The 11482-nt window shown below is 35.3% G+C and overlaps 2 protein-coding genes and 1 non-coding gene across 4 annotated transcripts in view; 2 read left to right on the plus strand and 1 right to left on the minus strand.

Moving 5' to 3' along the window:
* The window catches only part of LOC138319132 (tRNA (32-2'-O)-methyltransferase regulator THADA-like), a 51310-nt gene extending 47839 nt beyond the window's left edge, over nt 1-3471 (plus strand). Inside the window, exon 36 of the mRNA XM_069262065.1 lies at nt 3220-3471. Coding sequence (XP_069118166.1) covers nt 3220-3273 — 54 coding nt within the window. The 3' untranslated portion in view covers nt 3274-3471. The remainder of the gene's footprint in view (nt 1-3219) is intronic.
* Nucleotides 3472-3597: 126 nt separating this feature from the next.
* LOC138319133 (uncharacterized) lies at nt 3598-8422 on the minus strand. 2 transcript variants are annotated; one of them, XM_069262069.1, is made up of 7 exons: nt 8326-8422; nt 7824-7934; nt 7017-7199; nt 5730-5827; nt 5117-5271; nt 4734-4899; nt 3598-4524 (listed from the first exon to the last, which is right to left on the minus strand). In XM_069262069.1, exons 3-7 carry the CDS (start codon nt 7159-7161, stop codon nt 4309-4311), a joined length of 780 nt encoding a protein of 259 aa, XP_069118170.1. In that variant the 5' UTR covers nt 7162-7199; nt 7824-7934; nt 8326-8422; the 3' UTR covers nt 3598-4308. The 2 variants fall into 2 exon arrangements, with proteins under 2 accessions (XP_069118170.1, XP_069118169.1); XM_069262068.1 differs by having other exon boundaries at nt 7824-7989; nt 8326-8418.
* Nucleotides 8423-9982: 1560 nt separating this feature from the next.
* Nucleotides 9983-10100, plus strand: LOC138320211 (U5 spliceosomal RNA). The gene has a single exon (XR_011208125.1). It is a non-coding gene; the product is annotated as a U5 spliceosomal RNA (small nuclear RNA).
* Nucleotides 10101-11482: the final 1382 nt, after the last annotated feature.

Consider the following 11482-nt stretch of genomic DNA (forward strand, 5'->3'; position numbering starts at 1 on the left):
ACCTGTCTGTAACAACACCTGTATCTGTAATCTTACCTGTCTGTAACAACACCTGTATCTGTAATCTTACCTGTCTGTAACAACACCTGTATTTATAGTCTTACCTGTCTGTAACAACACCTGTATCTGTAGTCTTACCTGTGTGTAACAACACCTGTATCTGTAATCTTACCTGTCTGTAACAACACCTGTATCTGTAATCTTACCTGTGTGTAACAACACCTGTATCTGTAACAACACCTGTATCTAATCTTACCTGTTGTAACAACACCTGTATCTGTATCTTACCTGTCTGTAACAACACCTGTATCTGTATCTTATGTGTGTAACAACACTTATCTGTAATCTTACCTGTCTGTAACAACACCTGTATCTGTAATCTTACCTGTGTGTAACAACACCTGTATCTGTAATCTTACCTGTGTGTAACAACACCTGTATCTGTATCTTACTGTGTACAACACCTTATCTGTAATCTTACCTGTCTGTAACAACACCTGTATCTGTAATCTTACCTGTGTGTAACAACACCTGTATCTGTAATCTTACCTGTCTGTAACAACACCTGTATCTGTAATCTTACCTGTCTGTAACAACACCTGTATCTGTAATCTTACCTGTGTGTAACAACACCTGTATCTGTAATCTTACCTGTCTGTAACAACACTTGTATCTGTAATCTTACCTGTGTGTAACAACACCTGTATCTGTAATCTTACCTGTTGTAACAACAACTTACCTGTACCTGTATCTGTAGTCTTACCTGTGTGTGTAACAACACCTGTATCTGTAATCTTACCTGTCTGTAACAACACCTGTATCTGTAATCTTACTTGTGTGTAACAACACCTGTATCTGTATCTTACCTGTCTGAACAACACTGTATCTGTATCTTACCTGTGTGTAACAACACCTGTATCTGTAATCTTACCTGTGTGTAACAACACCTGTATCTGTAATCTTACCTGTCTGTAACAACACTTGTATCTGTAATCTTACCTGTCTGTAACAACACCTGTATCTGTAATCTTACCTGTCTGTAACAACACCTGTATCTGTAATCTTACCTGTCTGTAACAACACCTGTATCTGTAATCTTACCTGTGTGTAACAACACCTGTATCTGTAATCTTACCTGTCTGTAACAACACCTGTATCTGTAATACTGTACCTGTTCTGTAACAACACCTGTATCTGTAATCTTACCTGTTGTAACAACACCTGTATCTGTAATCTTACCTGTCTGTAACAACACCTGTATCTGTAATCTTACCTGTGTGTAACAACACCTGTATCTGTAATCTTACCTGTCTGTAACAACACCTGTATCTGTAATCTTACCTGTGTGTAACAACACCTGTATCTGTAATCTTACCTGTCTGTAACAACACTTGTATCTGTAATCTTACCTGTGTGTAACAACACCTGTATCTGTAATCTTACCTGTCTGTAACAACACCTGTATCTGTAGTCTTACTTGTGTGTAACAACACTTATATCTGTAATCTTACCTGTCTGCAACAACACTTGTATCTGTAATCTTACCTGTGTGTAACAACACCTGTATCTGTAATCTTACCTGTCTGTAACAACACCTGTTTCTGTAATCTTACCTGTGTGTAACAACACCTGTATCTTAATCTTACCTGTGTGTAACAACACCTGTATCTGTAATCTTACCTGTCTGCAACAACACTTGTATCTGTAATCTTACCTGTGTGTAACAACACCTGTATTTATAGTCTTACCTGTCTGTAACAACACCTGTATCTGTAATCTTACCTGTGTGTGTAACAACACTGTATCTGTAATCTTACCTGTCTGTAACAACACCTGTATCTGTAATCTTACCTGTGTGTAACAACACCTGTATCTGTAATCTTACCTGTGTGTAACAAACACCTGTATCTGTAATCTTACCTGTCTGTAACAACACCTGTATCTGTAATCTTACCTGTGTGTACACACTGTATCAATTACCTGTTGAACACACTGTATCTGTAATCTTACCTGTCTGTAACAACACCTGTATCTGTAATCTTACCTGTCTGTAACAACACCTGTATCTGTAATCTTACCTGTGTGTAACAACACCTGTATCTGTATATCTTACCTGTCTGTAACAACACCTGTATCTGTAGTCTTACTGTCTGTAACAACACCTGTATCTGTAATCTTACCTGTGTGTAACAACACCTGTATCTGTAATCTTACCTGTGTGTAACAACACCTGTATCTGTAATCTTACCTGTCTGTAACAACACCTGTATCTGTAATCTTACCTGTGTGTAACAACACCTGTATCTGTAATCTTACCTGTCTGTAACAACACCTGTATCTGTAATCTTACCTGTGTGTAACAACACCTGTATCTGTAATCTTACCTGTGTGTAACAACACCTGTATCTGTAATCTTACCTGTGTGTAACAACACCTGTATCTGTAATCTTACCTGTCTGTAACAACACCTGTATCTGTAATCTTACCTGTTTGTAACAACACCTGTATCTGTAATCTTACCTGTCTGTAACAACACTTGTATCTGTAATCTTACCTGTGTGTAACAAACACCTGTATCTGTATCTTACTGTTGTAACAACACCTGTATCTGTAATCTTACCTGTCTGTAACAACACCTGTATCTGTAATCTTACCTGTGTGTAACAACACCTGTATCTTAATCTTACCTCGTGTATCTTACAACACCTGTATCTGTAATTTACCTGTTGTAACAACACCTGTATCTGTAATTTACCTGTGTGTAACAACACCTGTATCTGTAATCTTACCTGTGTGTAACACACCTGTATTGTAATCACCTGTATCTGTAACTTACACCTGTATCTGTAATCTTACCTGTGTGTAACAACACTTGTATCTGTAATCTTACCTGTCTGTATTAACACCTGTATCTGTAATGTTACCTGTGTGTAACAACACCTGTATCTGTAATCTTACCTGTCTGTAAAATGTTGACGTGTTTAGTAATAGCTTACCTAACAAATTAATTTTAGTTGGGTCTCAGAACTTTTCTCAACTTAGATGTTAGCATGATTTAAAATTGAAACACAATCGATTTAAGCCATTATTACTAAATGTTTAGATGTAGCTTATCAGGGATTTTATCTCTCCAAACTATGGTCAAGATATTAAGACTATACAAAAAATGTATTCATATAAACTATGCTACATTGGTCATACCTTTTCTTTCATTTACAGAATTCCAATTTACCACCAGCCTTGAGACGTACCATTCATCGAATACATTCTTAGGATCAAAGCTTGTTGAAGTTCAGTCAAGTGCAATAATGTATAGATAGATTCAGGCTTAATTTTACCAAAGTCCTTGTGATGATACGTACATTTGCCCAGAATCCCATTGTCATTGAGCAGAACCATGAACATGACATTTGACATTGATTTAGACTCTGTGATATCCTGTGTGGCTGTGTAATAAAAAACCAAATTGAATGTATTTGTCCCTAAGTTTTGATTATGAAGAGTGAAGTGGCTCAACACAGTTCCACTGTCCACTGAAGGGAGTCTAAGATCCAGTTTCTGTCCATTTAAAGGAGAGCACATGCTTGGAATATCAATTATCAATAAGTTGTGTTGTTTTTAGCTCAAAACTTTTATTATGGTAACAACTTGACAAGTAAAAACATTCAAAAGGTAAAAACAAATATCAAAGAAATTTCCAAATAAGATATGAAAATTTGGCGTATAGCTTATAGCACCCATCCCTGTCGTCCTATAACATCCTCTTCCATTCACAACACAACTTTGAAATCCATTTAGTTTCATATAGATTGGCTTGGACAATGACATTTATAATTGTAAATAAAAATTAATTCATGATTTATTTGATATCTTCATTTTCAACTGCTTGTTGAATGGAATTCACCGTGCATCAAACTTTTGGACTTTAAACATATATTGTTGTTGACACATGAACGATTATTTGAAAATAATGGATAATACCGGTATTTGTTTTTCGACAGTTCAAATTCTTTTTAAAATCATGGTTTCTCGTTTATGTCCAATAGATGTACGAAGTCAAACAAAGCCGTTATCAGACTTCAGTAGTTGACGAAAAATACAAAAATATTTAATCCAAGAAGTCGTCACCTAATTACTGTTGAACATGAATGTTCAGAAACTTATTATTTATACACAATACTTGTCATGCAAAATCTTGGGCTGCAAAAACTTCATCATTTCGTAGTTCTTTATGTTCTGATTTCTCCAACTGCAGTAGTGATACACAGCATTTAATGAAAACAGAGCAAATGAACAAGACATGCATTTTCATAAAACATCACTTTCTTGGACACGTGGTACGTTTATGGCATGTCGAGCAGGCATGTGGTGCTTTCGACGCAGAGGTGGCCATTTTGTCTTTTTCCAGTCCAGTCCGCTTTCCTGGCAAGCCACACGGCGCTTCAGTTCCCGTGCTAAATAGGCCGAGTTGTCGCTGCGTGGAAGTGGGCCAAGACCGCGCTCTATATACGACTTACGGAACGCCTACAAATACATTATATAAATACATATAGTATAAAATACATAACGTTATGTCAATTCTATAAGGTCTAAAACATACTTTTTATGCTATTCAATTCAAATAGGTTTAAGCAGAACGCATTAAATTGATTACAGTGTAAAACATGAACGGTATCGCTATGTGGAATTCTTTTCAGTGTAAAAAAAACCCACATCAGTAGTACAGTATATACCCGTATGTATTCGGTACGTTTATCCTCCACTATCTGCTTTATGACGGCGTAGTCCTTGTGGCTGAATTTGGTCTTCATGACAAGCAGACGGTCATCTTGTTCCTTCCGAGAGAGACTCTCTATGTCCACCAACGCTTCGTGTATCTTGGAGTTGGTGATAGGGATGCTATTTAGGAGGCAAAGATTGAACATTTAATTGACAGACTGCATCTATTAATAATCATATTTATAATGTGGGAACGATAACATAGTTATAACATACTAAACTATGTCTCTTTTCGTCGTTTAACCGTGAATTAAAAGCACACGTAAATATTGTTCCAATAGAGCCAATAACTTTACTGTTTTGGTTCGGGTCGTATATCATCACAGTGTAATTTTACCATTGTGTAATGCCCTTGTACGACCTAGTGGTGGAGCTATTGGATTTATTCTCCCGTCTGCGATTGCCCGTCCTGTTGTCCGCTCGGTTGTCCGTCCGTCCACCATTCCGACCACTGCTTGTGGATGCTACATTCCTAGAACATTGCTCCCACAACTATGGCGAACAAGTACACAAAACATCAGATTACTACATAGTCCTCATTTATCTAAGACGGCAATAACCTTGGCTATCAGAGATAGGTAATTCCACTGTTGTCTGTCCCAGTTACTGCTGTTTTTATAGAATCTAAGGAAAAAATATTAACAGCACCCTTGGTATTTGGCCTGCGGTCTTGAAATGTAATTTCTAGCATGACCATGGATCAACACATGAAAACTTAGCAGATGCGTTTCTTGATTTAGTTAATGTGGCCTTGGCCTTTTACTTTTAAAACAATCTCAATCAGACACTATTGGTAAGGAATGTATACACAAAAGTTTGACAATCACAGGAAACGGACGACATCGCTACCGATGTGGGCATAGTGGTTCAGATATTATTAATAATAAAGTACAGTTGACGCAAAACAAAAGGCCAATCAGCACCTAAATTATCTAAATATACGCTATTACCTCTGTAGCCGACGTGTCCTCGGAGACGAGATCGGTGTCAGGGGAGGGCCAATACCGGCTAGGGAAATCGTACACGTCCGAATCTGGTCTGGGTCGAGCTGACGATCACAGGTAAATGATTCATTGTCACTCAGGTATATCATTTGTTACAAAGTTAAATCGCAAAGTAGGTTGGTTATGTCCAATGCCATTTAAGGATTAACCTCTTACTTCGCTTAGTTTATGAGATGATAAACTCAATGGAGTGCATCCTCGATACTCCAGGGGTTCCGATCACTTACGATCTCTACACCCCTGGACTATCTCATCGTAAAACTGGAGGCAACAGAACAGAACAGGTAATTTAGTCCTTTGATGTACATCAAAAGAGCCGTATAACGGTACACTGTGGTTGACTATGTGGCTTTGAAGTTGAGAGTCGCTCTCTCTGTAGTCTTCAAAGGAAATCTGTGCTGGTCTGTGATTGGTCAAATATTTTCAGCTGAGCTGCCTTCAATTTCACTATGAGATAGTCCAGGGGTGTAGAGATCGTAAGTGATCGGAACCCCTGGAGTATCGAGGATGAATGGAGTGGAGCACGAGGTAAATTGCGTCACAGGTTTACGACGCGAAATAAAAAATGCAGTATTTTTTTATTATTATTATTTTTTTTTTTTTTTGCGCGTCGTAAACCTGTGATTGCATAAATGTTTTTATGTTTTGGTAGACTGTGATATGTTCTTATCGTGTATTACGTCATTGTACCCAAATCGATACCCGGCAAGAAAAATGTATAAATGTAAGAAAACTAAATATATATAGATTTTTGTGATTTACCTATATAAAGGGGATTTAGAACGAATAGACGTACCTGGCCTTCTATACCTTTCTAAATACAATACCATTTTGTGTATAAATGCCTTTTGAGCTACAATATTGCAGTTAAAAGGGGATGTAGTTGCGCTTATTACACAGAGTTATACTGAAAATGATAGCATAGGCTGTAAAACTTGTACAATAGTACAAATGTGTTTCTGCAAATAGTAATTGTCGCACGGCCACATTTCTAGGGATTCACACGTTTCAGACCAAGTTATCAATTTCAAAGTTATGTTTCAGAGAAAATAAGATAAACAATTGCATATAACGAAACGTAAAAATAAATGCATCTTTGGTGTCATCACTGAGAAATGAGGTAAACTTTTTTAAAACAAATGTTTCAGCTATTTTCTCAATTAGGGTACAGTATCAATTCGGGTGCAGTATCAATTCGGGTGCAGTATCAATTGGACTAAACACCTAACTTACCTGTGTTTAAGGGGAGTGGCTCGGGTAAGGAAGCCGGGTCTATGATGTTAGATAGTTTGTATTTGGCCGGCAGGGTCATCAACTGTCCGTCATAGTACTGTGAACGCATGAACCGCACCTTGTCCTCTCTTCGCTGTCTTGGCATTATGACCCTTCTTGTAAACACGCCAAGAAACTCTTATCCTATAAGACAATTTTAAGATATTAAGTTAAGGGTGTTTGTATGTGTTTGAACTGACTTCGAAAGAAAACGACGGGTCTATTCAACATATTTATATCATGAATAATATCAAAATACACGGTACAGAGATCTACGATAATGTACAACTTATGGATGCTGCTGACAAGAGGGTATTTCACTAAAACTAAATCCCCGAACAGCATGTCACATCATCATATCTTCTTTAAAAGATCCAACAAATACAACACATTTTGACATTTTACTGTCAGTAAATTATTGAGACAGTCCACTTAGCTACAGTGAAAAGTAGACATATGAAGAACTTGTAAATGACGCAATTTTTTTTTTTTTTTTTTTTTTTTTTTTTAACCTGGATAAAGACTTCAGTCTGCACTCATATATTTATCAGATATCTGAAGTAATGGAAACTATAACATACAAGGTTCACCTCGCCTGCAACGCTGGGAACCAGGGAAGACAACACTAGCATGATTGAACTCGTGAATGATAATACATACGTATTCATAGGTACATTTACATCCGGCAATAGATTACTTATAAACGCGAAAATTCCCCCAACTTTACTGAAGTTGACACCATTTATGAGAAATAGATACAGAGCTTACCACAAGTCGTAATCACCGAGTCTGGTCAGAAATTCGTATAATTAAAAGGAAAGCATACCACAAGGTAGCCTTATTGGACCAGTCCTGTTCCTGATATGTGAAATATGTACCCTGAAATAATTACTTTTGTGAAGAAATAGTTGGTCACGTCAGTACCAAAATGTACCTAGGCAAAGGAAAGAGAAAGAAAGAAAAACGTTTTATACACTCATGTATAGAAACAAAACAAAAAATAGGCGTATTTGTAATTTTGGAGTGGAAATATCCTTAACTTCGAAATTGAAATCGCTTGTTATAACCTTTTTATATAATCTTATGCTATGATGTTACCATCAGACAGGACAATGCATGATTGCTACGACCTCAAAATATTACACGAGACGTCACGTTTTCAAAATAATTGTTTTCGTTTTTATGCTTTTCTATTGAGATGGAAATTATACAATAGACACAGGTATTAGAATTTATGATATATCAGAAATATTGTCTATTTTTTACTTACGATTTTAGCCTCCAATAGCCGTTTTACACTTTAGCCTTTTCTTGAAATATTGTTTTGATGACGTCATAATTAATATTGTAAACAATGTAACAATGACTATGGCGTTATTTGGCGGGATCACAGTGGTCTATCGACGTCAAATTCCGGATGTTTTTTTTTTCTATGGCCACGCACAGTATAATGATATTAAATTATGTCGCCACGATTGAAAGCTATGCAAATATTCTGAAGGTCACCATAGTTTAAGGTTTTTAACCCGTGTTATATCTAGTGATATGCCTACTTTTAGTGTCATGAAATAAACCTACAATGTTTTCATGAAAAGTAGTTCGCAGTGTCAAAATTTACAAGATACACAACAAGTTATACGAATCAACAGATAGACTTGAACAACTTAGTTCCAAATTTAGTTCTAAATTCGCCAACATGTATTTATAAGCATGAAAAAAACTGTATAACGGGAAATAAAAAAAAACCTTTTAACTACTAGTAAAAGTCGAAGTTGACTTACATATTTGTACGTGACACGTGGTATTTTGCCTCCTCTTCGAAGTCGAGAAACGAAATGTTGCTTTTTTGTTGGCATGCCGCCATGACAACCAAAAATGGGAAAACTCTTCTTTGCACCACTGGCATTTGCAGACTAAAAATATAATAATCTGACCGCATGTATCAGAATATTACCAATACATATATTAGGCCTATTAACATTTTTATTTAAACAAAATGTGTGCCCTGTGCTTTGTACCGCTCATCAGAACATAATTATGTACGGACATAGCATGAGTAAATACCTAACCAGATTAGATATAGTATTTTTTTAGCCTTGTCGAGTTATTTTCTGTGTAAAGAGTTCAGTTTTTATTCACCGTAGGTTTGCATCTACTTCAAATAAAACATGCATCTTACTTAATCACAAAATGATCTTGAACCTTAATCAAAGAAAAATTATGAAAGTTTATACTTAAATGATTGTCACTTAAAGATGCTCCACCGCTGACAAACGTTGTTTTTTTTACTATCAAAAATATGAGTAGTCGATTTAGTATTTTTCTTCATTGAAAAGTTTGAGCTTCTAATTTTACTTTAAGTTAAAAATATAAAAAAAATTAATTGCATCCCGAAAAAATTCCATGTCACTATATCCTATATGGAATGAAATACTGATTGCGTATGTACCAAAGGCAAAATAAATTATTTAACTACATTTTTTTGTGTTAATTATACACATATATATACACGATTAAACACCAATTACTGTTCAAGTGATGAATATCATTTATGCTCTGTCGGCGGTTGAGCATCTTTAAAGAGATAAGTTGTTGGCCATTGTGATCAAGTTAAAATTATATACCATAGTCTGTGTGTTTGCCGGAGTTATCTCCCTTCTTCAACGTTTGGATTGCGTTGCTCCGTTCAGACAAACTGAGATCTGAACAGTTTTGATATTTAATTGGTAACTGTTTTTATAGGCATGCTTATTTTGTTTTATTTCATAATTAACTATATATAGGTATTTAAAGAAACATTTGGGTAAGAATTCAAAATTTTCCTTTAAAGAAAAGATTTTTTGTAATAAACAAATTATCGTTGTTTTTAAACACCGAGTTTTAGTCTCCTATATATTGTGTATATACAATTTGTTGAATCCCAAGCGATACTCTGGTTTCTCTTCAAACCACGCATAAATCTTTCGCCTTTTACTAAAGATTTCCGTGGAGAGGAACATTTAATGAGTCTATAGACTATTTTTTAAACCCTGTCTTGAACAGGGTAACAAACAAAACAGAAATAAAAAAAGCTCTTCGAATTAACTTTGAGCAGTTCCTATAACGCAAAACGAAATTGGAAAGTCGTTGTAAGTATGAAAGAAACGGCAATGAAATTTTATTAACATATATAGTTTCTATATATATATATTCAAAGGAAACCAAAGGAAACCCAAACTGAACTTGAACACCTGAACTTGATACACAATAGTTACACGAAGATACAAAAAGATTAGTTGACAATCTCTGCAAATAACAATATGTATAATTCACACACCGGAATTTGACTTCAAACATTCTGATTGTAGATTATTAATTTTCGATTGGGCAAACTAATCACCAGCAGATACTCGTCACGTGGAACTGAGAACTATAAAATGGAATCGATCGACGAATTATCTTGATACCAATTCAATTACATTTGTAACATTTTTGACATGTATATTGTACTGTATCGTTATTGAATTGAATAAAATATTGTTTAAACCAATTCTGAGACATCTGTATTTATGTTAATGTACATGGTATTGTGATAGATGTCTTACGGAGTCTTACGCTAACCAGATTATTTCACTACGGGAAATGATCAACATTTGATATAGTAGGCTTTACAATCTGATTAAAATCAGCTGTTTGATACTCCGGTTACTACGTGCACCTCTACAAACACGGAGCGGAGCACGTAGTAAGCGGAGTATCAAACAGCTGATTTTAATCAGATTGTAGGCTTTAGAAAGTGTAAAGTGTAACTTCCGTCGTTAAATTTGCATAAGAAATTATTTATAACTTTAAACATTTGTTATTGTCGTAATAAATACAAAGGGATAAGGTATTTATACATGTGATAGGGGATTGGGTGATTTATATTTGAGTAAATTAATGTTTTATGTATTGCGAATATATAAATTAATGAAATGTAAATTCCTCTCTCTCTCTCTCTCTCTCTCTCTCTCTCTCTCTGTTGTAAATGGGCAATAACATTATTATTACATTTTCCTCTTTGTTTCCCCGTCCACGCCTCTAGGTTTGTATATGAAAATATTCCAAATACTGAATTATAGTGTTTATTCGTATAATGTATCTATTTATGATGAAAATGTGTAATCCTAATTGTTGATTTTTAAACAACAAAAATATGAAAATATCTCAAAACTCAAATAACTTCTCTATAGCGGGAGCACTTCGTTAATACGACGTTACTCCAAAATAGAGCTTTTAGCATACATTTGCATAAAAGCATACATAAAAATATACATATACTGTACCTGAATATGAGGCATTAAGAATGTTTCATGACAATGCTTTAATTAAAGCATTTCGTGTTGCTAATCACATTATTCTAAAGACATTTTTTAGAATTCCAGAAGATGGTGCCGCGCTAAAATCTT

Source organism: Argopecten irradians, chromosome 3, assembly GCF_041381155.1.
Source record: "Argopecten irradians isolate NY chromosome 3, Ai_NY, whole genome shotgun sequence".
NCBI lineage: Eukaryota > Metazoa > Mollusca > Bivalvia > Pectinida > Pectinidae > Argopecten > Argopecten irradians.